At 45.4% G+C, this 27167-nt stretch overlaps 1 protein-coding gene and 1 long non-coding RNA gene across 2 annotated transcripts; one reads left to right on the top strand and one right to left on the bottom strand.

The window, feature by feature from the left end:
- LOC110468197 (uncharacterized) lies at window positions 1-21901 on the bottom strand. The gene is made up of 4 exons (XR_002465042.4): window positions 21782-21901; window positions 21558-21625; window positions 2514-20712; window positions 1-2322 (listed from the first exon to the last, which is right to left on the bottom strand). It is a non-coding gene; the product is annotated as an uncharacterized LOC110468197 (long non-coding RNA).
- On the top strand, window positions 5405-27151 carry ATP12A (ATPase H+/K+ transporting non-gastric alpha2 subunit). The gene is made up of 23 exons (XM_085560393.1): window positions 5405-5546; window positions 7267-7413; window positions 8774-8833; window positions 9601-9804; window positions 10350-10463; window positions 10997-11131; window positions 11642-11759; window positions 12283-12551; window positions 13264-13462; window positions 13887-13996; window positions 14716-14850; window positions 15113-15305; window positions 15507-15682; window positions 16722-16858; window positions 17498-17648; window positions 19698-19866; window positions 20443-20597; window positions 21444-21567; window positions 21867-22012; window positions 22579-22712; window positions 25736-25837; window positions 26375-26466; window positions 26673-27151. The coding sequence occupies exons 1-23, from the start codon at window positions 5538-5540 to the stop codon at window positions 26699-26701; spliced, it is 3108 nt and encodes a 1035-aa protein (XP_085416519.1). The 5' UTR covers window positions 5405-5537; the 3' UTR covers window positions 26702-27151.
- The last annotated feature ends 16 nt before the right edge of the window (window positions 27152-27167 follow it).

Genomic DNA, 27167 nt, shown 5'->3' with positions numbered 1-27167 from the left:
TACATCATATATTATATATTATATATAATACATTATATATTATGTATTACATATAATACATAATACATTATATATTATATATTTTACAATATATTATATATTTTACATTACATATTATATATTTTACATTATATAATATAAATGGTCATGATATATTATATATAATATATAACACTATCCATATTATCTGTTATATGTATTTTTAATATTTTATATAATTTAATATATGAATATATATAATATAACATATTTAATAATAAATGTACATATCTACTATATTATATTTTAATAATACATATTTTAGAAATAAATATATAATATTTAATAATTTAATAGATGTTTTTAATAAATAAATATACAAATTCCTATAAATCATGGAATGTTGGGACTATCGCCATGTTTAAAGAAAGTTCTCTGCTGTTGCACCAATTTCCAGTCCTGGCTGCTCCTGACAGCTCCAGGAAGTTACAAGGAGGAAAATCAATTTTCTTTATGTTTTTTAAAGCAATGTGAATCCCGCAATGGTTTATATTTAGGAGCATGAGGAAGCAGGAAGAGAAAATATTAAGAAGACTGAAATAGTCCTGGATGCTGTGACTCGCTCATGATTTGTTTTTCTTCTTCACAGACAGAAAACATCAACAGAAAATTGACTCTCAGTGATATTCCCTCTAAGAAGAATTGTGCAAAGTCTGATGTTTTGAACTCCCTTTGGGCAGGCAGATTAAATTAAATTAAAGACAGCCATGACTTTTTGATGGCCCACATGAAAGTGTTTGAAATGAGCAGCCTTCAACGTGAAAAAGTGGAAATATTGCTGGAGAAACTCAGAAACCCTGAGCAAACAAGGGCTAGAGGTGAAAATCCAGTCACCTTCCCCAGGATTCATCAGCTCTTCTTCAGGGGACGGGAAGAATTAGAGGAAGAATAATAAAAATGGGAAGAAATCCATGGATAATAATAATAATAATGTGAAGAATAAACAGAATAATAGCAATGGGAAGAAATCCATGGATAATAATAATAATGGGAATAAGAGGAATAATGGGAATAATGGGAATAATGGGAATAATAATAATAATAATAATAATAATAATAATAATAATAATGGGAAGAAATCCATGGAAATATATAGACATGAAATGCTGAATTCCACCTGTGCCATCTCTTTGTGGGCTTGAAAAGGCCGAGGGAAAAGCCAAATCCTTCAGGGAAATCCCAACCTTGCCCTGAAATGACCCAAAGCTGTGGTGGCTGTGCCAGGGCTGCAGGGACACCAAGTCATCATGGCATTTACAGTGAGGTTATGGCACAGCTCAGCATTTCAAAATGCCAGCCTGGAAGCTGGGAATTAAACCTTTGCTCCTCAGCATTTCCTACTCGTCTTTGATAACAAGAATAGAGAAATGAGGGGGAAAAAAGCAGAGAAATTGAGATTTTCATGGCTGGGAGGTGAATGCTCAGACAAGGAGTGGTTTACAGCCAATGCCCAAATTACCACTGTCCAAATACCACTTAAGCTTTGCCTTAATTTGGCTCCTGGGAGGTTTTTACAGGTGCTTGGCTCATGACTTGTGGCCTCCGAGTTACGGTTTATCATCTTTGGGTTAAATTAAGGACAAAAACAGGGAAGATTTAGCACTTGGCTCTTAGAGGGAAGGGGGATTTCTGCTCTGCACTCAGCAGAAAAACAAGGAACCCTCAGAAATTCTCTCCTGGGTAGGGGATGGACGCAGAATAAACTCTCAGCGCCTTCCACTTGTCTGACTGGAGAGTTCAGGGTCGGTTTTATCCTTGGCATTGAGGGAGGGAAATCAATCAAACAAACCCCAAACAAACCCGACAAATCCTTTCTCTGTAGAATCACAGAACCCCAGGATGCTTTGGGTTGGAAATAATCTTAAATCCCATCCAGTCCCATAGCAGGGACACCTTCCCAAGGTTCTCCAAACCCCATCCAACCTGGCCTTGGACATTTCCAGGGATTCAGGGAACGCCACGGCTTCCCTGTGTCAACCTCACAGGGAAGAATTTCTTCGCAACATCCCATCGAAACCTTCTCCGTGTCAGTTTGAAGCCACTCGCCTTTGTCCTGTCACTCCAGAATTTCTCTCGCTGGGTCACTTCATGCACACCAAGGTCACAATGGAGCCACCCCTGGTCTCTTCTGCAGGAAAAAGCTGAATAATCTTCAACTTCTCCTCATCCCGCAGCCTCCTCTGGCCTCGCTGCCACAGCTCCACGTCCCTCCCGTGTTCGGGCGGCACTGCGGGGCAGGTGGCGGGGATGTGCCGGGACACCGAGGCGGATTCGGGCTCATTTCTGGGGAATTTGGGGAATTTTTGCAGGAATTAGCGAGGGAAGCGCTGAGCGCAGCGAGTCGTGCGCCCTCTCCCGGCATGCCCGGGAAGTGCAGCCAGCCCGCACCACCCCCGAGAAAAGCAAATTGAAGCAAATTTAAACAAACTTGCGAGAATTTAAGCAAAATTTAGCAAAACTTGGCATCGATTTACCTCCCTCTTTGCGGCTTCAGGTCCTTCCGCCGCTCATGCTCGTCCTGCTTCATCCAAGACATGTAGACAACACAGTAAAGCTCATCAGGCAGAGACACTGCATTCTCCTTACCCCAAAATGCTTTACAAACATTCACACTTTTACTTCGAAACCTGAAGGAATTTGACAATCTGAGCACTGGGAGCAGCGGCTATGAGTTAAGAAATGTGGCCTCACTGTGCTAAAAACATCCAAACATTCTCCTGGCTGTCTTTTTTTTTCACATAGGATCCAAATAGGTCTTAATTCCAGTGCATAAATATGAGACATAATAATCCAGAAGGGCCACGTTATTTTTCTAGACTGATCTTTAGGAACCAGCAGAACACTGTCTCATTCTCCCCCCTCACAGGGCCCAGCTGTGACTGTTGTGACACACCAGGAGCACACGTGACAATCCCAGCCTCAGGTATGTTCCTCTCAGGACATGCCACGTCTTGCAGAGCACGGAGCAGGATTTGGTTTTGGAGCAACCCTTGCACAGAAATTCAGCCTGAGTTCACATCTGGGCTCTGTTCCTGCAACCTTTTCAGCACAGCCAAGTGACAAAGCACAAATTTTGCCGTGACAAGTGAACCCAGCTAACAAGGAGGATTCCAGCTGTCCAACCACCGTGTGCTGGCTCACGAAAAACAAGATTTGTCTTTTATTACAGCGCTCCTCATCCTTCCTTTGTCACTGGCCAAGAAAAAGCCCTTCAGCTGAATAGAATTTTGGCCACAGCGCTTTAACTTCAAATTTGTCCTTTGAACTTGGCAGCTCCACACAGGTGGCTTGCCAGCAGCAAAGCCTCTGTAAATCCTGAGCCACGGAAGTGCCCGCAGAGACTTTCCCAGCTCAGCTCCTTGGCCTCAGAGCACATCCCTGGGCAGGCAGATGTGCCAGGGTGAGCACCCGGTGAGGAGCAGGGTTACCTCGTGCTTTGTTGCCAAACACTTCGTTCATTTGCATTACGTTCGCCCCCAGGCAAAATCCTTCACGGTTTATAGAAGTCAAATGCAAAAACTGCTCAAATGACCCAGATAAACGTCCTGATTCACAAACCATTGCTAAAAAGCACACGGTGGTTGCTTTCATGGACCTGTCAATTGTAGGATGCACATCCTTGTTTTCCCTCTAGCACTGGGTTAGAGATCTCAGTGCCCAGTATGAAGCTGTAAAAAGGGTTAACTGTGAAAAGGGTGTAAAGAATTGTAAAACCTGTAAAGAAGAAGAAGTGTGCTGGCTTCCACATTTTGCAGCGCACTGCTTTTACCCACAGACCTGATGTCATGCGAACACATCCCTGGAAGGCATTTCCCCACCTCCAAGGCCACTTCCCATCTCACATCCCCCAAATTCCAGCCTGAGCAGTCCAGCTGGATGCCAAATCTGCTCCCATTTCCTCTCCATCAGCCTGCTCTGGCTCTTTCCCAGGACAGAGGGGAGGATCTCAATGCTGGGTATCACACAACACAGATTCCCTGGATACAACCAATTCATCCCTGCCCTTGCTCACCTTGGGAAACCTCCAGCACTCTCAGACGTAGGGAAAGGTTGATATTCCAAGACAAAACCTAGCTCTGAACACATCAAGCAGCAGAAACTGAACCCGAAACCTTTCCAGACCCACTCGTGCACCTTGCGCAACGTTCCAGGCTGAAAGAATGCTGTGGAAAAAGACCAACACACATAAACTGTGAAGTGGGAGCAGCTTGAGGAGGTCTGATTGAACTCAAATTCCTGTGAACTTCATTTGAGTATAAATTAGTCCTGCTCTTGTTGAGGTAATGATGATGTCCTTGGATTTTCCCCTCCACTAACAGCTTCTATCTGTGTTTTGATAAAGCTGGCATTGATTATCTCCATCAACACGTCATATCTGTGACCACAATTTGAGTCATTCACTGGTGGCACCACACAGTATCTCCAGTGGATTTAGTTTATGGATTACTTAGAATTAAAGACTATTAACAGCGAAGAGTAAAGGTTATAATATTAAAACCAAATATTGTTGCTCAGCACATTTAGATGGATGACAGAAAAGTTTTCCCCAAATAATGTTAAACTCCAGAAGAGCATTCCCTGCATTTCACTCAGCTTTTCATCAGCCTCAGAGGTGAAGAAGCAGCTTTACTCCTAAGTGATGGACTTAATGAGTGCTCCAAAAGTGTCACAAATCTCATTACCACTCCTACCTGGAAGCTGGTAATTGGTGCAAGACAAACCAAGAACTGTTCAGGTAAGTGCCCTGCTGGGCAAGCACCAGGAAGTTCACTTCTCCCAGCTCAGCAGGAAGGTGGAAAACACACAAAATACAAGGCAAGGATTCAGAGTGAAGTCCAAGCTATGACACTTCAAAGGGCACCACTCCACTAAATCCCTGCCAGCAGCCAAATGAGGAAGGAATTCAACTTGGAGGGGCCTCAGGCAAAGAGAACATCACCTGGGCAGGTGAGACAGAAGGTGCAGAGCCCTCCTCTAGCCCAGGATCCCGAGGGGAGCCTGGAGCTGGAAAGTCTCTGGAGGAAACTCTTTGCTTCCAGCAAGATGAATAATACACCTGTTCCCTACTTGTGAGCAAACACTACAAAGGAATAATTAGAACCTATCTGACCTGAAACCCACATGGCCATTACTGTGGTATTTTTCCACCTACTCCAGGTGAAACAGAAGATGGGCTGGACCTGGAAGGGGAGGGGTGGAGTGGCAGTCCAAGATGCTGATTTATAAAGCAGCAGCAAGCAGAGCTCTTTCTCCACAGCCTTGGGACAGGGAGCTGGTCCTGCCTGAAGGATGCCGAGGTGGGAGCAGCAGTCCAGCTAACATCTGCTGGCCACAGGAGAGGGACCCACCACCTCGGGGAGCTTCTGCACTCCAGGACTGCTCTGAGCCACCACACTACCCAGCTGGGCTTGGGCTTGTCATCCAGAGATTTTGGCTTTTGATCCAGAGGCTTTGGCTTGGCTGCTTCCCTCCGTCAGGAAAGGAATAAACTCACCAAGATGGTCAAGGTGGGTACAGTGCCCAAGGAACTGCCCCTGGTGCTTCTTCTTATGTTTTATCTTGTGAATCTATTCTTTAAGTAGTGGCTAAGTTAAAATTTGAATTAACACCAGACGCTCTTGGGCATTAACAGTTTGCATTCTTGGGAAGAATTCTTGGACTGGCTGAGCCAAAAATCTGAGCCAAAGCTGGAGATTTTATGAAACTCTGAAGGTTAAAGGTTAACATAGGTCATGCTTATAAGTGAGCAACAGATTTTACTAAATTCATCGATTTTCTTTATTTTTCTCTTCCATCTGCTAAATTCTCCCAGCAGAGAGGTGTTGCCTTTCTCTCCTGGTTTCTGTGCTCTATGGGGATTTGAAAAGCTGAACAGATTTTTTGGGTTGGAGAGTTAAAGAGAGGAGAAGAAGGAGGAGGAGGAGGAGGAAGAAGAGGAGGAGGAGGAAGGTGAAAAAATCCCAATAGATAAAACAGACTGTGAATCTTCACCATGGCAGGGAAAAATTCAGAACTTATAACAGGCGTTCCCTGTCTCTGGGATGTGCATCACCAAGCAAAATCAAGTGTTTAGGAATAATATTTCAGTCTTTAAAGTCCTCAAACTGCTCAGCAGCTCTTTGCTTTCCCCTCATCAAGAGACAATGTCAAGATTTAAATACTCCTCTAGTTACAGGAAAGCTGAGGATAGGATGTTATGAGTTCAGAACAGTGTTAAATAATAAGACCCCCCAATTATGATTGTTTTTTTCTTGCTGCTTCCATTATTTGAGCTTTCTTTATGTTATGGAGAGATCTCCCCTCATTGCTGTGAGATCTCTCAGGAAGCCAGGCACTGGCAGAGCCCCTTTGTGCTTTGTCCCATCAGGGAACATCCAGGGGGGCTCTCCTGAACTCCTGGGGTTTAATCCAGAAGGAAACCTCTGGAATGGGGTCACCCAGTGGCTCTCCCAAGGTCTGGCATGTTGCTTCCAGGATAATCTGGGAGCTGGAACGTTATGATTAATCAGCAGCACGGGAGGGAAGTTTGCCCTGCACACTGCAGAGTTAACCCAGCCTTTGGAAACAGCACAGTGCCCGAGTTATCACGGAAAGCAAAACATTCCCTGAGGTGCAGCAGCCTCCCTGGGTCAACAGCTCCCTGTGCCCAATATTCCACTGCCAAAAAGAAGTGAATTGTTGGCTAAATCCCTGCCAGGTCTGAGCTCCGTGTGAGCAGGAACAGAGCGGCTCCTCCTTGGCATTCAGTCTGGTGCTTGCCTCCATTCCTCACTTTGATTCAGTGAAAATATGTATTTGTAAGTGTTGATTGTAATTAAAATTTGAATTGTGAAGTTATGGATCTGAAAAGCTCCAGGAACAAGCAAGTTCTCAATGGATAATTTCCCCCCTCCCCTTTCCTTTCATGAATATTTTGCTTTTCCACTGATCTCTTCTTGGAGCTGATAAATAAATTAGTAATTTTCACTGCTGAGGTAATGGACAGTAGTTTCCTACACTTGTTTCAGATAATAAACTGCTGGAAGTGTTGCACATCTTTAAAGCAATCCCTGTAATTTGCACCTGATGAAGTCCTGACCACAGTCACAGTCACACAAACATCATGCATGTCTGGATAAGACAGGAAAAAACACCTGAAGTAGCCAGGAGAAAGTGACAGTAGAAATTTATAAATTTTTCTGAAAAAGTAGATCTGCAAAATTTTGACTTTTTTGTGGTCTTTTACAGAAAAGGTCCGATGTTTACTCAGTTGAGATCTATGGCACAAAAGATCTACATAAAACAGAGATCGAAGATGAAGAGGAGAAGCACAAAGACCAAAAAGGCAACAAGAAGAAAAAGAAGGCAGAAGATCTTAAGAAAGAACTGGACCTGGTGAGTGTTGCTGAGCTTCCATTACACATTCCGTGAAATCCAGGGAGTGTCCTGCACTGAAAATCCTGGCACAGGGAAGGATTTGCTTCCTCACACTCCTGGAGTGTGCCAGCAAAGCCCTGTGCAAGATTAATACCTCAAATGAGAGGATGAATCTGGTATAATTAAGGCAGCAATGGTACAGAACATTATCTGCCCAAAAAGGAGCCATTCCCCAGATGGAGTCACTGCCATCAGAATTTCCTGACAACTTGCACAGCCAGCCAGGAGTCAGAGGGATGGGCAGGACCTTGGCATTGTGCTCCAGAGATTCCAGAGCTGAGTGCAGCTCTGAGCCTGAAACACAGAGGGTTTTTACCCAAACCAACTGCTCTGGCCTTCAAGAACTTTGTGTTTTCCTCCTGGCTCTCCACTGACCTGCTCTTGGAAATGTTGCTTCCTCTCCACGCATTCCAGTTTCCCAATCTGGAACATGAGGCTAATTATGCTGACCTCTTTTTGGGATTGCTGTGAGAGCAGCTCAGAGGAGAGGCTATTTACAGGCTGGATGGCATTTCAAAGCTCAAAGAACACCAAAATAAGGTATTGATTCCATGATTCTCCTATCCATTCCCCCAGCACGTTTCCGAGATCTGCCAGGCAGCAGGTAAAGGTAAATATCTCTCTCTGTGTTGTCTTTGCCACTGGGGGATGTAACTCCACTCCCGTGTTTCTAAAGAGAAACCAAAGCACAGACAGGAGAATTGACTCACCCAAGTACCCATGAATCACTCTGAGAAAACAATTGGGAGATCTCTCAAATTCTTGGCTTCTAAATGCCACTTCAGCACAAGATATAATTAGGCCAGTGATACCACAGAGGTGTCACTGAGGCCAAGGAGAAGAGCTTTGAGATTTCCCTCTCCCACACCCTTTTTAACTGTGCTTAGAACCTGTTGCCTCTTTCCACCAGACTGAGGAGGATAATTCACATTCCCTACCCTGGCAATCAAGGGCAGAGGTTGCTGTCACACACACTCTGAGCCCTGCAGCATGCAGGCAGAAATGATTTAGCCAAAAGAAGCTCAGCCCCCCGTGGCAAGCAGCAGAAACATGAACACACCACCCTGTTCTTGTGACAGATTTGCTGGAGGAGGGAGCTATTTACAAAAGCACTCTGCAAATCAAAAGGAGAAAAAAAAATCTCATCTTCCAGTGGAAGATATTTTGCTTATCGATATGCAGATTTGTCTAATTAATGAAAGTGAGGTGTCCTACAAGCAACCTCATCCATGTTGCCAGATCTAGGCAGTTTGGAAATAAAAATTCCAGCAGTCTGATGCCCTGCTGACTGTCCTTTTCTGTCTCTCTTGGGATGCAGGATGACCACAGGCTCAGCCCCTCGGAGCTGGAGATGAAGTACGGTACCAGCATTGACAAAGTAAGTGCATAGGGCTCCCTTAAGGAACTGCCTCAGTGCCTCTGGCCTCCCCAGAGCTCCCCAGGAGCAGGAATTTCATTTTTAGATGTGTGGGGGTGCCTGCATTGATGCTCCCAGTAAAGCCTAAACCAGCAAGCCAAGGAGCACTGCCCTGGATTTAAAGTGGAGTTTCTCTCGAGTCTGAAGAAAGCTGAGCTGCTGCTTTGAAATCAAAAATGGGACCTCAGGGTTTTGCACCAGGACCTCATTTTTTCTAAAGCTGTTATCTGATCTTTTGATTTCACCACAATTCACTTTTCACGGTAACCATTTATAGCCAAGACTGCATGGATTGAGCTGATTTTGAAGGAAAATCTAGAGTTGAGAAACTACACCTGAATCCCTTTAACACCTGACATTTGAATATCAAAGCACTGAACGTGGCCAGAGCCCAGAGAAGAATTTCAAGAACCTCCTGAGCTACAAACACCTTGTGGAAATCCAGAAACAGCAGCAAAAGAATGTCAGTTTGCCCCCGGCTTTCCAAACACTTAGTCCAGGTATATTTGATTGATAACCAACGGAATGGAAACTCCTGATGTGGCCCCAAATTCAGTGCTCCAGAAGAAATAAGAAATAAGCAGATAACTGATAGCAGCCGCCCTGAAATCAGGTTTGGAAATCAGAGTTGCAGCTGGTTGGTGACACAAGCAGCCTTGAAGGAGGCAGCAGCACGGGGTAAAAATCTGTGTGTGATTTCACTGTAAACGTGTCACCTCCTCCTGCAGGGTCTCTCGAGCGCAAGAGCAGCAGAGATTTTGGCCCGGGACGGCCCCAACGCGCTCACTCCTCCCAAAGCCACCCCTGAAATCGTGAAGTTCCTCAAGCAGATGATCGGGGGCTTCTCCATCCTCCTGTGGATCGGGGCTGGCTTCTCCTGGATCTCCTTCGGCATCCAGCTGGCGCAGGGGGTGGATTCAGCCTTCGACAACGTGAGTGGATGAGCTCCCACTCCGCCACGCTCGCGGGGATTTAAATCCTACACAGGGACTGCAAGGAGGCCTCTCGTTCTCACCACTTCTGATAACAAACAAACACCGCCACACCACTCGCTTAAAGAGTGCCTGGGCAAAGGTTTTGATAACCTCTGGGCATAATCACAATTCCTGAGAATTCTGAGAGCAGTAAAATGTCTAAAGACTTTAGACTCTGACTTCAGTCAGAGATTAAGAGTCTCTGACTAGTTCCCAATTGAGTTAAACTCTGATTTTATTTTTTTAATTTGTTTGTTGCACTGTAATTTGTTCAGGATTGCATCAGTTTAGAGAAGGATTTTAGATTATTAAAACTATCAAAACCTTTCATTATTCACACACACAAACAAGCTTTAATTGATCATTTGCAGACCAACACCAGGAATCCTTTTCTTAACCTGGCCAAAACTTCATTTTAAAGCAACACAGAACTGATTCATTCTAACAGAGAAATTGCTGAAAACTTGTCTTAAATTAACCCAATTATATCTTTTGTTGATCAGCTCTACCTCGGAGTAGTCCTGGCTCTGGTTGTCATCCTCACTGGCATCTTTGCTTATTATCAAGAAGCCAAAAGCACAAACATCATGGCCAGCTTCAGCAAGATGATCCCACAGGTGAGAACCAAAACTGAGGCAAAAATTAATCACAATAATGCAGGAGGAAAGCCCAGCAAGCCCAACTTGAATTTATCTATTGGCAAAAGACCCAGATAAACATCCTGAATCACAAACCATTGCTAAAAAGCACACAGTGGTTGCTTTCATGGACCTGTCAATTGTAGGATGCACATCCTTGTTTTCCCTCAGTGCCCAGTATGAACCTGTAAAAAGGGTTAACTGTGAAAAGGGTGTAAAGAATTGTAAAACCTGTAAAAAAGAGGAAGTTTGCTGGCTTCCACATTTTGCAGCCCACTGCTTTTACCCACAGACCTGATGCGAGCACATCCCTGGAAGGCATTTCCCCACCTCCAAGGCCACTTCCCATCTCACATCCCCCAAATTCCAGCCTGAGCAGTCCAGCTGGATGCCAAATCCGCTCCCATTTCCTCTCCATCAGCCTGCTCTGGCTCTTTCCCAGGACAGAGAGGGGAGGATCTCAGTGTAGAAGGTGGCACAAACCTAATTTTTGTTCCATTTCTCTCTTCCAGCAAGCTGTTGTCCTCAGGGATGCCGAGAAGAAGGAGCTGCCAGCAGACCAGCTGGTGGTTGGGGACATCGTGGAGATCAAGGGTGGGGACAGGATCCCTGCAGACATTCGCCTCATCTTCACTCAGGGCTGCAAGGTAAACAGGGATTGGAAGAGCAAAGGAAAGAAGGAAAACAGAGTTTGGAGAGGTTTGTTACATAGGAAAAATTTCTACACAGCAAATATGGGTTATTAGAGCTTTGATTGGACATAAGTAATGAAGTCAGAGAGCAGAAGCCTGAATGTGATGCTGAGCTCCTCTAGGACTGACACCTCCCCCCTGGACATCCAAGAAGTCCATGCCATGTTCTGGCTCTGCTCTTTGCCAGATGCATCAATACACGACTGAGAGTTTTCACTGGAGGCAGATCCTCAAAACTGTGGGATTTTTCAGGCTGCTGCTGAAAGTCCCACCGACAGACACCCAGCATTGGCTGACCTGAATTCCCACAGAAATAGGTTCTGTCAGGGCAGCAGCAGCTCAGAGAAGCAGCACTGGGTGATGTTGATGTCACATATTATGAATGAAGCTGCCACCTCACCTCCCGGGCTGGACACCCCTGTGTACTGCTGACTTTAATCTGGGCATGTCTCCGTTTCATTAAAGGTGGACAATTCTTCACTCACAGGGGAGTCAGAGCCACAGTCCCGCTCCTGTGACTTCACCCACGAGAACCCCCTGGAGACCAAGAACATTGCCTTCTACTCCACCACCTGTGTGGAAGGTGAGCTGATCCTGGAACATGGAAATCCCATTTCATCCTCTTTTTCTGTTTCTCCACTGGCTCCAGCCACGTTTATCATCCTGTGTGCACACCTTTACCTCCTATTATCTTTTTTCTATTTAGGCTTTGACCTCTATTCAGCAGCTTCAGGGTAATTGAACATTTCTAATTTTTATTATTTATCAGTGTGCAGAGAGAAGGGCCCCCATAAAAGCACCTGCAGAGGTGCTGCTTGGTCCTGCTAACCCATTTGAGCCATTCTGCTTTGAGGAACTTCAGAAAGGTTTAATTGCCCACATGAATTTTGATCTGAGCAGATTAAAGCGTGACCTTGGGGATGGTCACGTTTAGCATTTGTTCCTACACGCAGCGTGGTTATGGGTGCACCAATCGATGGATTGATTTGGATTTGAACTGACGGCAGTTTCCTTGCAGTTTTTCCATCAATACCTGCTGGAATGTCAGGCTGCAACTGCCTCTGAGTGTTTGTGTGCCCTGGAGGTGACAGTTTTTGTCCCTGCAGGCACTGCCACCGGCATTGTCATCAACACCGGGGACCGCACCATCATCGGCCGCATCGCCTCCCTTGCCTCGGGCGTGGGCAACGAGAAGACGCCCATCGCCATCGAGATCGAGCACTTCGTGTACCTGGTGGCAGGAGTGGCCATCTCCATCGGGGTCCTCTTCTTCATCATCTCCGTTTCCATGCGCTACAAGATCCTGGACTCCATCATCTTCCTCATCGGCATCATCGTGGCGAATGTGCCCGAGGGGCTGCTGGCCACGGTGACGGTGAGTCTGTGCTGGGGTTCTCTGCTTGCCTCTCCAGCTCTGGCTGGGTTGGGTTTGAAGAGGGGTGGGGGTTCTTATTCCAAGGATAAACCCTTCATTTGGGAATTCTGGTGTAACTGAGTCATTCATCTTAAACCCAGCTGGGGTTTAAGTTCAAGTGCTGCTCTGCCTCGATGGCTGCCGAGTACAATGACGTGACGCATTTCCCCACCACCCACTCCCACTTGGAAGTGGGGACATTGTACCCTGAAAGTCACGTGAAAACTCCACTTATTACCAATTTTCCAGCACTAAAATCCCTGCCTAAGGAGCAGCACACCTGATAAGCACTGCTGGCTCCAAAGCACCCCAGCAGCAAACAATGAAGGGAATCATTGCAGTCACGGAGCTGGTGACCAGCAGCTCCCTGCCCGTTGTAGGTTCTTGCATCTCAAATAACCTCTTAACTGATAAGACATCCTTATTTCTAGAGGCAGGCAGCAGGTTCCTATCAGCAGCAAATCTACCTGTGCTAGTTACAGCCAAACCTCAGATTCTAAATTTAAAAAGGGAGGAAAAAAATGCACTGCAGCCAACAAAAATGACAGATTTTAAATATTCTCTTAAAACCCCCAACCAAACACACATCAAACCCCACAAAAGATCTACCAGGAGAACACAACCTGTGTGTAAGCACACCTTGGTGAGAACTGGACCCCTTCCCTCCTGCCAGGTGAGCCTGTCCCTCACGGCCAAGCGCATGGCCAAGAAGAACTGCTTGGTGAAGAACCTGGAGGCCGTGGAAACCCTGGGCTCCACCTCCATCATCTGCTCCGACAAGACAGGCACCCTCACCCAGAACAGGATGACTGTTGCCCACCTCTGGTTTGACAACCAGATCTACTCGGCCGACACCAGCGAAGATCAGACAAGTAAATGGGAAAATGGGGGTGTGGGAAGGGGGACACCTGGATCCATCCTAGGATGCTGACTTTTGGTGGCTAAATCAGACCTGTCTTCCTTCTACACATGGAAATCCCTCCTTAGCCATGTGGAGATGTGAAAAAATAATTAATATTGAATTACAATCACAGGAAGTAAACCTGAAGGAGGTTCTACTCCAGAACCTTTTGTCAAGAGTAAATTTAGTAGGAATTAAGCAAACAAAAATAATCCAAACCTCTTTGCCAGCACTACCAGAGGGAAAATTTATATCAATTTTTTTTTTCCATAAAGGAAGCAGTCAAAAGAATATTTTTTTTCTGCAAATAAGTCAGTTCTGTTTATTCACGGTTAAGATTTTACTTGTGTCATGCAATGTGCTAAAGGATGCAATGTGTGCTTTGCTTCTCTCAGCCCAGCCCTTTGATCAAAGTTCCCCTTCATGGACAGCATTATCAAAAATTGTCACTCTCTGCAACCGGGCAGAATTCCGGCCAGGACAGGAAAACCTCCCCATCATGAAGGTACTGCTGACTTCACACCAGCTTATTTCCCTTCCTCTGAAAAAGCCATTTTCTCAAAAATCTCCATTTTACCATGCCAGCCTTCTAAGTTCCTACTGACAGTGGTTTTACTGCTGCACGCTCACAAAATTTAACACAGGATAAAAAAACCCACACAGCCAAGAGCATAAAAATGCAGATTATCCTGAATTGGAGGAGATCCACAATCCCAACTCCTGGTCCTGCACAGGACAGCCCCAAGAACCCCTGTGCACTGTCCAAACCCAGCTGTGCCTGCCAGGAAAAAGGCAAGACAACTAGCAGGAACAGTAATTACTGCACTGTTAATTTATTGTAGCAAAGGTAAACATACCTTAATTGATGTCTTTCCACATGACTGCTTGAAGGTAGTAAATTCTACTGACTGGACTACCAGGACAAACCTGCTGTTTACTCATCAATGCCATCCCCAAATTAATTTGCATTTGTGCCTCAGCTCACCTGTAGTGACCTGAGTGTGACCCCAAATCCGCTTTAGAGCAGCAAAAATGCTCTTTGCCTGTGTTTGCTGTGGCTCAGCTCTAACTCTAAGAGCAAAGCAGACACCCCCAAATTCTACTTCAATATTTTTCCGGGACAACTTGAACATAAAAATGTAGATTCCTTGTTGTGAAGTGCGTGGCATGTCATGGAATTGTGGAAACACAAAAGTAAAATGTTTTCTTCCTTTGTGCCCACAGAGGGTGGTGGCTGGAGATGCCTCTGAGACAGCTCTGCTGAAATTCTCTGAGGTCATTCTGGGGGATGTGATGAGCATTAGAGCACAGAACAAGAAAGTGGCTGAAATCCCTTTCAACTCTACCAACAAATTCCAGGTGTGTTTCTTTTTTTTTTTTTTTTTTTTTTTTTGGAAATCATGCCAGATTGTTTCTATCACTGGGCCTGTTGCAACAATGGGTGAGCTGGAAGCCTTAATGGGGTAATTCAACAACAGGAAAGTCAAGTTATAATAGATACAGTTCATTCCATTTGATGGAAATGATGATTTCTTCATGGAAAAGAGAATTAATCCCATGGAGAACTAGAAGCAAATGAGGACAATTTGAGCTCTTCCAACCTCTCCTGTTTGTGGCACAGCTCTCCATCCACGAGACCGACGACCCCCAGGACAAACGCTTCCTGCTGGTGATGAAAGGTGCCCCAGAGAGGATTTTGGAGAGGTGCAGCACCATCATGATCAATGGCAAGGAAGAGCCTCTGGACAGTGAGAAGGCAGAAGCTTTCCAGACAGCCTACATGGAGCTGGGGGGCATGGGGGAAAGAGTGCTGGGTGAGTGCCTGGGAAAATGGGGGAAAAATGAAAATGGGGCAAAATCCAGCTGTAAAACCTGTGAAATGGAGTTTAAAGTCTTGGCACATCCAGCATGCCTGGAGAAATGGTTAAATCCTGGAGTTCCATGGGCAAGAGCAGAGCCTCTCCTCTTTCTCCCACATTTTCCTGCCCATCACACCAACCTAAATATCTTTTCAGGTTTCTGCCACTTGTACCTGCCTGAGAAGGAGTTTCCAGAGACCTTCCAGTTTGACACAGATTCCATGAACTTCCCAAGCTCCAACCTGTGCTTTGTGGGGCTCCTGTCCATGATTGACCCACCTCGTTCCACGGTGCCTGACGCCGTCTCCAAGTGCCGCAGTGCTGGCATCAAGGTAAGGATTTTACAGAGAAAAACACAGTGGGTCCACTCCAGAAAGACTAATTAGAATTATTTTAGGTATTATTTAAAATTTAAGATCTTGTGCCACATTGCCATTAATTATCTTTCTAGCAACAACTACCAAAAATATTAACTTTAGTTAAGACCATCCTATAATTTCAATTTAGAAAGTCCCCAGAGACAACATTTTCATTTAAGTGGGAATCAAACTATAGGAACTGCACAAAACCCTCAAACCTGGAAATCCAAATTTGAAAAAGCTCAGATACTGTCTCATCAGATCCATTTCTAGAATACAGAACCCACACCTGCTGGAATTACTTGCTGGGAAACAGAGTGATAGAAACAATTCTAGAGAAGGCATCAGGGCATTGCTTTGGACATTTAGCCAAAAGAATCATTAATCTCAATGTTATTCAAGTGGAACTTGAAGCAGTAATTCCCCTAATTTCACTCCCTGGGGACCCATAAATAAACTTTCAGCCCATTCTCCTAATTTCACTCCCTGGGGACCCACAAGTAAACTTTCAGCCCTAAGGAGAGGTGAAACCTATCTAAATCAAGGAAAATCATATTTGGAATTACATATCTTAGATGAGATGAATCGCAAACCCCAACCCTGATGAAATTTTCCCTAGCCTGAAGACAGATCTGGCAATTTTTCTTCAAGAAAAGGCTGTGCTTATCTGTCAGGACACCTCAGTCACAAGGATCCATTTTAAGATGCAATATTCCAACAAACCCTCTCCACTGAACATACCTAATATAGATCCTTATATAAGGGCTCCTTTATTCTGCATTATTCTAATCTGGCTGCCTGTGACGAGTTCTTCCTTCAGAGCCCTGATAAAGCAGCTCAGTAAGAGAGGCAGAGCCCAGATGTTGATACAGAGCTGGGCAATTACCGCCCCTAATCTCCCCTTGCTGTGTGCACAGCGCTGCTCTGATCCCAAAGTGCTTCCTGCTCCTCAAAACCTGATGTTGCCCCTTATCTCCCTCCACCATTTGGCACTCACTTGTCCCTTTCTCAGGTCATTATGGTCACTGGCGACCATCCCATCACGGCCAAGGCCATCGCCAAGAGCGTGGGCATTATCTCAGCCACCAGCGAGACCGTGGAGGACATTGCCAAGCGCCTCAACATCCCCGTGGAGCAGGTCAACAGGAGGTGAGGGCCAGCAGAGCCTGGCAGCACCCAGGGCTTCATTTCCCTGCTCCTTCCACAATGCTTTTATTCTACATCCCCGCTTCTTTCTGCTTTTTTTATGACGCATTCCCACTCCTGAGTCATCTCCACCTAAATGTGTCCACTCAGTGGTTTTCATCTGTGCTGCCCGTGAAGAAAATCTGGCGAATTATACTTTGCAGATCATGTGGAAGTCACTGTCACTGTTTGACTAAATGCACACACACACACACACACAGAGCAAAATTCAGCATCACACGACCCAGTTTGGACCATCAGCGCAAATTCCTCCTTCATCCTTTAAATGGGGAAAAAATAACATCACAAGGGAAGGATAAAGGCTCTTTGCAGAAGTGATGTCTTCCCCTGCTCCTCCCAGTGAGAGGCCTCTTCAAAATGCATTTTCTGAAGCTTTAATGAGACCCCTCTGTATCCAGAGGCGACTGTGATCCACTCTGGATTTCTGCCTTTCATTCAGCTCCCGCTGATTAACAACGAACGCCTCTGCAATTAACTCAATTTGCCGCTTTCCTGCCATCCAGCTGCACGCCCGTCCCACGAGTGCACCATTTTCACCCTTCCAATCTGAAAACTCCCCCGCCTTGCCCGTGGCTGTTGCAGGGAAGCCACGGCAGCCGTGGTGAACGGGATGGAGCTGAAGGACATGAGCTCGGAGCAGCTGGACACGATCCTGCGCGAGCACTCCGAGATCGTCTTCGCGCGCACCTCGCCCCAGCAGAAGCTGATCATCGTGGAGGGCTGCCAGAGGCAGGTGAGGCAGGCGTGGCAAAGGTCCCACAGAGCCACCAGGGCTGAGAGGCTGGGAGCCAATTCCCAGCCCTCCCTAAGCTCTGTTTATACTCTTTTCCCCCATGCCAGAACATTATCTAACAGATTGCCACAAACGCTGCCTGGACTCGATCCAAGGCGCTCAAATTCCTGCTGCAGACACAGCTCCTGGTGACAAAATGAGCTTTGCCTGGGTTTGGAGCTGTAGCCAGAGCATGGATTGTCCCTGTCACTCTGAGAAACACAAAAAGCCTCTTGTGCCCTGTCTGGGAAGGAGAATTCCCCCAGGAATTCTTTAAACCCAGATAAAAGCACTGCTGCTGCCACATCCTCTCCTCTTATCTCTTGTGGCCACTCAAGAGCCATGTCCTCCTGCCCACAGGAATGTTTGGGAGTGGAACAGGTTAGTGGCAGTGCTGGGTGAACAGCTGAACTCACAGCTCTTTTCCAGCCTAGATTATTTGTGATTCTGAGGCATGAACCCCACAGAATGCCAGAACATGATTTATGTACCACCAAGTCTTATCTGTGTTACTTCCCAGGGCTGTAAATCAGGCAGCAGGATTTAAGGAGAGTTTGTCCCATCCATGGACAATATTATGTAAAGCAGCCTGGAGTGCAGCCAGCACAGGAGGAAAAAAAAATACAGAGCTCAAAGATGAAAATTGCTGTCAAAAGAATCTCGACTCAAAAATGACACCTTCCAAGTAGATTTTGTGAATTAAAGCCACACTAGTGCTGTGCCTGGACTTTGTAGAGAGGAAGATGTGACACAAGATATTATTTTATTTTTGTAGTCGTGCCAGCACTGAGCTTCTCAATCAGCATTATCAGCTCTTTGGGTTTAAGCCTGGAGGGCTCTCTAGAGAGTAAAAAAAAAAGATATAAAACTTCTCAATTTGGTGCGGTTTTTATTTTTTGAATGGTCTCTGTTAGGCACACGGTGGGTAAACGTGTTCTGCACTGCTCAGACTCCCACACTCCTGGCAGATTTGGCTCTTTAGGGATGGAAAGGAACACCCTCCCCCAGCCAGTCTCCAGCTATGTTTAGTACTCAGAGCTTATAAGCCTTTCTGAACATGGCATTATTTATAGGTAGTGACACTGTGCTCAATCCCCCCAGGGACAGGAAATTCAGCATTTGATTCATCAGTTTGCCAGGCTTTGCCCCCACTCTGAACACCCTGCCTTGAACCAAGCCAGAAACTTCTGCATCAGCCAGAGCAGAGCCTGGAGCTGCAGGAGATGTTCAGGAAGATAACAAAGAAGCTGGGTTGGATAATCAGAGTTTTTCATCTTTTGGATTAGTAGAGAAATTCTAGCACAGACAGGCTGGCCAGAAGCTGTTGGGATAGGATGAGGACGGGCTCTAACTCAACAGTTACATAATTTATGAATCAGATGAAGCCTGGCTGTTTCTGTAGCACTTCATTAAAAAAAGCAGGATATTTTGTGTTAATCAAACCTCCCCCAGATGTCAGAGGTGAGCCTGGCTCTGCTCAGACAGGGATGGAGCACGTACATAGAGCAGACATCCAAATCTTAAATCCTCTTTATACCAAACTATCAGATTAATGGCATTTGAAATGCATCTAATTGAGATGTCTACTCTTCGGGATGAAGTGAATCACATCCCTGAATTTTCCAGGTCTCTACTGTAAGGGGAAGCACACAAAACTCTGAGATTGCTCTCCTAGCCCTGCCCACCACCCTCCTGATCCCTGGCTGTGTTTGACACAGGGAGGATTCAGAACTTCCTATCAGCAATTTTCTGTTAGAAATATAAAGACTGATGATGGCAGCATTCACTTCTCCTCCCAAACCCACATCTGGATGCTTTTGTGTCTTCCAGGGAGATGTGGTTGCCATGACTGGAGATGGAGTCAGTGACTCTCCTGCCCTAAAAAAAGCTGATATTGGGATTGTTGATATTGGGATTGCTGATATTTTCCTGTTAGAAATGTAAGGATTGATGATGGCAGCATTCACCTCTCCTTCCAAACCCACATCTGGATGCTTTTGTGTCTTCCAGGGAGCTGTGGTTGCCGTGACTGGAGATGGAGTCAATGACTCCCCTGCCCTAAAAAAAGCTGATATTGGGATTGCTATGGGGATTGCTGGCTCTGATGCAGCCAAAAATGCAGCTGATATGGTCCTGCTGGATGATAACTTTGCTTCCATTGTCACAGGAGTGGAGGAAGGTAAAGAAAATGTTGTTTCCCACTTTTTGAGCTGGAAGCTGCCCCTTGATCCTGCCCTCCCCTCTTCTCTTTCTGGATTTGTGGATTTGATATTTGGGAAAGCTGGGAATGAATTCTATTTCTACATGACAATCAGAGAATAAGGAAATAATCTCCCTGTCTCACACATAATAAAGATTTGCTATCTCTGTTTGATCAAGCTTCAGATAAAAGCACTTCCTGACTCTTTCCAAAGCCTCACAAAGATACAAATTCTTTTTTCCACCTTTTCTGTTCTCCACCTAAGACAGGAGCACTCAGCCCACATGTAAAGAGTTGTGTTTCCATCACAACCACAGCATTTTGGGGAATGGGATTTTCCCCTCCAACTTCCTCACCAAAAGAAATGTTTTATTACACTTGAGTTTTCATAAGGCTCTAAGGGAGGGGAGCTTAAAAAAACCCCAACAGAACCAAATGATGAAACACACAAGGAAAGTAGAAATAAGCAGTAAATGTTTCCATTTCATTTAGTTAAATTTAAACATTTTTTCTGATAAAAATTCCCTTTAACAGAAGAATTTTCTCTTCCCCCAGGCCGCCTGATTTTTGACAACCTGAAGAAAACCATTGCCTACACCCTGACCAAGAACATTGCTGAGCTCTGCCCCTTCCTCATCTACATCATTGCCAGCATCCCAATGCCCATTGGCACCATCACCATCCTCTTCATCGACCTGGGCACGGACATCGTGAGTTGGGAGCTTCAAAGGCATTTCCTGCTGGAATATCCTGCCAGGGAGAGGGGCTGGGGGTGGAGGCACACCCAGGAAAAAATCCAGGGGATTTTGAGGCTTTATCCTGCAGCTGAGACAGGCAGCGAAAAAAGGGATTAAAAGCAGCCAGGTAGAGGGAAAGAAGAGTAGAAAACAACAACATCCTGCAGGGGGGGAGCAGAAAGCAAAGACATCTGATGCAGGCTAAAATCAGCAGTGAACAATTATGTATAATAATAATAATAATAATAATAATAATAATAATAATAATATATAATAATAATACAATACAATACAATACAATACAATACAATACAATACAATACAACAAAATACAATACAACACAACACAACACAATACAATACAATGTAATGTAATATAAAATATAATATAATATCATATAATATAATATCATATAATACAATATAATACAATACAATATAACATAATATAATGTAATACAATTAGAATATCTTATGTTTTAATCAAGAGATCAGAGGGATTACATCCAGCCCAGCCCAAGGGGCCTGGAAGACCCTTTAATTTTAATTGAAATATTCAATTATCATTAACCTCCTCTTGCCTTTTGTATTGATCACCAGATCCATGCAAGTTTCAGCCTTCCCCCAAACCCTTTACACATTAATAAGAATTAATTAACTAATAGGAATTAATTTATTAGGAATCTGCACAGATCCTCCTCTCTTTCCTGCAGTCCTGCCACCATTCATGAGAACCACTTGGGAGCTGCAGATTGCTGCGAAACCCCCGGGAATCAGGGAAATGCTGCCCCAGCCCCTGAGGGTTTGTTTCTCTTGCAGATCCCCTCGGTGGCGTTGGCGTACGAGAAAGCCGAGAGCGACATCATGAACAGGAGGCCTCGGAACAAGAGGAGAGACCGGCTGGTGAACCAGCAGCTGGCTGTCTACTCCTACCTGCAGATCGGTGGGTTGGCCTCCCCAACGCTCTCTCGTGTCAGCAAAGCAAGACTCAAGCTGATTCACTTAAAAAAAAAAAAAAAACTAAATTTAGGAGATGAAACTCAACCCCTTCCTCTGCAAACCCACCAGCCCCCTCCTGTTGCTCGTTATTCGGCAATAAAATGAGTTTTTTATCTACAGAGGGCACGAAATTCACAGCAGCAACACTCTCAAATTACCTTCAGCATGTTTCATGCATCCAGCACATCCGCCAGCGCTCCTTAATTTCGGTTTTTCCTCATTCCTGCCCCTTTGTTTCTGCAGGAATCATGCAGTCAGTGGGGGCCTTCGTCACCTATTTCACCGTCTATGCTGAGCAGGGGTTCCTGCCCTCCACGCTGCTGGGAGTGAGAGTGAACTGGGAGAGCAATGCCATCAATGACTTCGAGGATTCCTACGGACAGCAATGGGTAAGGCAGCCCTGAAAATTCCCTGCCCACCTGCTTGCTCAAACATTCCCCAAAATAAAGGCATAGGGAATGCAAATAGAATTAGTTTTTCATCCCATGTTCTCACAGGAGAGACTCTTGGGGGCTTCCTACCACACAGCTCTTTCAATCAGCCTCTGCTCTTTCATTCATTCTTCCACCATTTGCCTCCTTCTCGCTCACACCCTCTGCAGACGCACCTTCCTCTCTGGTTTTGATGGTTAAAAATCAATCCTCACCATCCTCTCCCAGCCCTGCTGGTGAGCAGCACCTCTGCCGAGTCCTTGCAGCCTCCCCCTGCCTCCCCTGCAGAATCACAAGGCACAGGAGGCACTGATAAATCCATATAAACACCCCTCGTGCTGCACCTTGTGACTCAGTCCTGGAACAAAGCTGGGCCCAAATCTGATCATTCTGTGTCTAAATCTGGAGTAACCCCGCGTTCACACCTTGGGCGCTGAAACGAAGCCTCCCACGGAGGTTTGAACATCCTGGGGAGGTGGGAGGGTCTGATTTAAAAAGATTTTGGTGTTTCCTTGGCTCTGCAGACCCACTACCAGCGCATATACCTGCAGTGGACTGGCTACACTGCCTTCTTTGTCAGCATCACCATCCAGCAGGTGGCTGATCTGATCATCAGGAAAACGCGCAGAAATTCCATTTTCCGCCAGGGCCTCTTCAGGTGAGTTTTGCAGAGGTGCAATCCCACAATGGTTTGGGTTGAAGAGACCTTAAAGCCCATCTGTGGCTGTCAAGGCAGGACGGGAATGAAGGGACTCTGACTCAGAAGGCTGTGAGAGTAAATCTCTGGTTTATTCAAAATACACTGCTCTTTTATACAGAGCTTCGTGAGGACCAAATTTATTGGTTTTGAAGTGAAAACAACCCACACCATTGGTGCAAAGTGCTTGATGCACAGTGATAGAACTCAACTATAAACAATGTGAAAAACAAGAGAGATAAAGAATTATTTACATTCTTATCCAGCTCTTTCCTAAGCTTTTGCCTAGCTAAAAATTCTCAGTCTCTTTCTTTAACTGAATCTAAGTCCCACACCCATCTCATCCCAGCCCTGCCATGGGCAGGGACTCCTTCCACCAACCCAGGCTGCTCCAGCCTGGCCGTGGGCACTGCCAGGGATCCAGGGGCAGCCACAGCTTCTCAGCTTCCCTGTGCCACGGCCTCACCTGGGGAGAATTCCCCTCTGAGGACAGGATTTTTTCCTATCTAATCTAAACCTGCAGTTCAAGTTAGCCTCTTGCTCCCTCCAGAAGCAGGTGAGCTCAGTGATTTGGCCCTCTCACTTTCAGTCTTTGCACAACGATTAAGCCTGGCCTTAAACAATCACAAATCTCAGGCAAATATTTTATTACACCTCCCCTCAGCCCATTTTCTACTTCAGGATAGGGATTTTCTTTAAAGACATTGTGCTGGTTATTCTGAAAATGCACCAGCTTAAAACTGACTTTCCATTCTTTAAAATGTTTACGAGCAGAAAATGGGAGTTTCTCTTCCAGATTACTTTCTGAACTCCTTATCAAGAGATAGCAAGTCTGGACTTCCCTGAGATAACTTGAGGCTCTGGGAAGGGAGATACCAGCTGGCCAAACTGCCCCAGACAGTGCTGGCCGCCCTCTGCAAACCTCCAGTCCCAGGAGAATTCCAAATATCAGCTGGGCCAGAGGCCAGCAGCAGAGCTGGCATTGCCTCCCAGCCTTTCTGATAGCAGGGCAATTTATTTTCCATCCTTTATCTGCAGCTACAGGGCCTACACCTATGTGTTCTTCCTCCTTGCATTAACACCTGAGTCACCCCGAGCACAGTCCCAGAGCAGCACAAGCCTTCAGGAGCTGCTGCTGGGAGTCTCCCGCAGCTGGATTTGGGCTGGGAATGCTGCCAGGAGAGGCAGCAGCACTCGGGGTGCGGGACAGAGGTGCCCAGCCCAGCCCTGTGCCTGCAGAGCTTGCCCAGGGCAGGGATTGCAGGGATCCAGGAGCATCTGCAGGCACACAGGGGGTTAACTCTGGGGTTAATTTAACTCTGGGGTGATTTAACCCTCTCACAGGGGCTTAACTCTGGGGTCAATTTAACCCTCTCACAGGGGTTTTATTCTGGGGTAATTTAACCCTCTCACAGGGGGTTAACACTGGGGTTAATTTAACCTTCTCACAGGGGTTAATTCTGGGGGTTATTTAACCCTCTCACAAGGGTTTTATTCTGGGGTTAATTTAACCCTCTCACAAGGGTTTTATTCTGGGGTGATTTAACCCTCTCACAGAGGGCTAACTCTGGGGTTAATTTAACCCTCTCACAGGGGTTTTATTCTGGGGTAATTTAACCCTCTCACAGGGGGTTAACACTGGGGTTAATTTAACCCTCTCACAGGGGCTTAACTCTGGGGTTTATTTAACCCTCTCACAGGGGGTTAACACTGGGGTTAATTTAACCCTCTCACAGGGGTTTTATTCTGGGGTAATTTAACCCTCTCACAGGGGGTTAACACTGGGGTTAATTTAACCTTCTCACAGGGGTTAATTCTGAGGGTTATTTAACCCTCTCACAAGGGTTTTATTCTGGGGTGATTTAACCCTCTCACAGGGGGTTAACTCTGGGGTTAATTTAACCCTCTCACAGGGGCTTAACTCTGGGGTTAATTTAACCCTCTCACAGGGGTTTTATTCTGGGGTAATTTAACCCTCTCACAGGGGGTTAACTCACTTCTGTCACAGGGGTTTAACTGTGGGGTTAATTTAGCTCTCTGGGGTTAATTTAACTCTGGGGTTAATTTAACCCTCTCACAGGGGTTTTATTCTGGGGTTTATTTAACCCTCTCACAGGGGGTTAACTATGGGGTTTATTTAACCCTCTCACAGGGGGTTAACTCAGTTCTGTCACAGGGGTTTAACTCTGGGGTTAATTGAACTCTCTGGGGTTAATTTAACCCTCTCACAGGGGTTAAATCAACTCCGTCACAGGCGCTTGACTCTGAGGTTAGCTTCAAATCTCTCACACGGGTCTAATTTATTATTATATAATATTATTTATAATTTAACCCTCTCACGGGGGTTTAACTCTGAGGTTAATTTAACCCTCGCAGGGGTTTAACTCTGGGGTTAATTTAACCCTTTCACAGAGGGCTAACTCTGGGGTTAATTTAACCCTCACAGGGTTTTATTCTGGGGTAATTTAACCCTCTCTCAGGGGGTTAACTCAGTTCTGTCACAGGGCTTCAACTCTGGGGTTAATTTAACCCTCTCAGAGGGGTTAAGTCCACTTTGTCACAGGGGTTTAACTCTGAGGTTAACTCTCTCACATGGGTCTAATTTATTATTACATAATATTATTTATAATTTAACCCTCTCAGAGAGGTTTAACTCTGGGGTTACTTCAACTCTCACATGGGTTTGACTCTGGGGTGAATTTAATTCTCACAGGGGTTTAACTCTGAGATTAATTTAACCCTCTCACAGGGGGTTAACTCTGGGGTTAATTTAACACTCTCCCAGGGTTTAATTCTGGGGTTAATTTAACCCTCACAGTGGGTTAACTCTGGGGTTAACTCTCTCAAAAGGGTTTTAACTCTGGGGTTAATTTAATCCTCACAGGGGTTTAACTGTGGGGTTAATTCTGTCACAGGGGTTTAATTTTGAGGTTAATTCAACTCTCTCACAGGGATTTAACTGGTCCTCTCTGCTTTTCCTGCAGGAACAAAGTGATCTGGGTGGGGATATTTTCCCAGATAGGAATTGCTTTGATTCTCACCTATGGCCTTGGACACGTTACAGCCCTGAACTTCACTCCACTCAGGTGAGCTCTGGTGCCACTGAGCTCCCCTGCCCTCCTCGTGGGCACAAAAGGGAGCAGGAGCCCGTGCAGCACCACTGCAGGATAAATATTATTAAAAATCATTATATTCATCACTATTTCTTGGCCAAAAAGGCCATTATTGCCATAATTTCCACATTCTCCTACTGGATTTCCTACTGAGGATCCAAAAACCCACTTGTGCAAAACCAACATTTAAATATTTCTTCCAGCATCTCCAAGGTTTTGATGAGCACAGCCAGCATTTAACTTTTCTTTTAAATAGACCAGTCAGGTGATTTATTGCTGTGATAACACCAGGCAAAATTTCCTTCTGAATAGGACCTGGAATTAATTAATTCAGTGACCACTTAAAACTGGGAGGTTTTACATGCTCTTCATCAATTTGAGAGATTAATTAGGAAAATGGAAAGAGGCCCAGGATTTGTTTCAGTGACATGGAACAGCACAGAGACCCCAGGAGTGCAGCTGAGATGTTTTCAGGTGTTTCTGAGCGAGACCTTTTGTCCCCACTCCCAGGTTCCAGTACTGGTTTGTGGCTGTGCCTTTTGCCATCCTGATTTGGGTCTACGATGAAATCCGAAAGCTGCTCATCAGGAGACACCCAGGAAGTGAGTGCCCTGCTCTAACTGAATTTTAATGGAATATTTTCATTTCGTGTGTCTTTTCCCACCCTTCCACCCCCACCTCAGCTGCCACTCGCAGGTGACTGCTGGAAAATGAATCGTTTTTCTCCAACCATTTTCCTTTTTGAGGAAAAATAACCAAGTTTTTGTGTTTCTTTTTTTAAATTATTATCCCCTCCCTTCTCCTGCAGGTTGGTGGGACAAGAACATGTATTACTGAGGAGTCTGACACAGGAGAGCTCCTTCCCCACCTGGCCCAGCCTCTGCTGCTTTCGAGTCCTGTCTGTGCAATATCGAGCATGGATCCATCCCGTGCTGGGGTGAAGAGATTTCATGGATTCTATGAAGAAATAAGGACTTTAGAGGCTGAGAAATTACCTCCCACTGTACTGTAAAGCCTAGAAATTGAAATACTACCTATTTTTGTAACTGCTACGACTTTCCCTCGTTCAAAGATGGAGTTGGAGAGAAGTCAGAGAGGAAAACAACACGAAGACAGGAATTCCACACAATCCAAGGCATTAATTTGCACTGAAGGAGTTGTCTGTTGATTTTTGTGCTGGTAGAACTGAATTCCAAGGGAGTGCACACCTAGATCTGTTTTACCTTGCCACGGGTAATTGTGCTGTATAGGAATAATTTGATAATAAAACATTTTTTTTTTCCAGAAAACTGTTCTCTGTCTT

This window comes from Lonchura striata, chromosome 24 (genome assembly GCF_050655825.1).
Source record: "Lonchura striata isolate lonStrDom1 chromosome 24, ASM5065582v1, whole genome shotgun sequence".
Classification (NCBI taxonomy): Eukaryota; Metazoa; Chordata; class Aves; order Passeriformes; family Estrildidae; genus Lonchura; species Lonchura striata.
This window is presented reverse-complemented; position numbering and strand designations above follow the sequence as displayed.

What these genes read in the sequence shown, in the direction of transcription:
- ATP12A (XM_085560393.1), top strand. An exon ending in TCGACCTGGGCACGGACATC is followed by an intron (nt 20,598 to 21,443) that starts GTGAGTTGGGAG and finishes TTTCTCTTGCAG; the next exon opens with ATCCCCTCGGTGGCGTTGGC. An exon ending in CTACTCCTACCTGCAGATCG is followed by an intron (nt 21,568 to 21,866) that starts GTGGGTTGGCCT and finishes TTGTTTCTGCAG; the next exon opens with GAATCATGCAGTCAGTGGGG.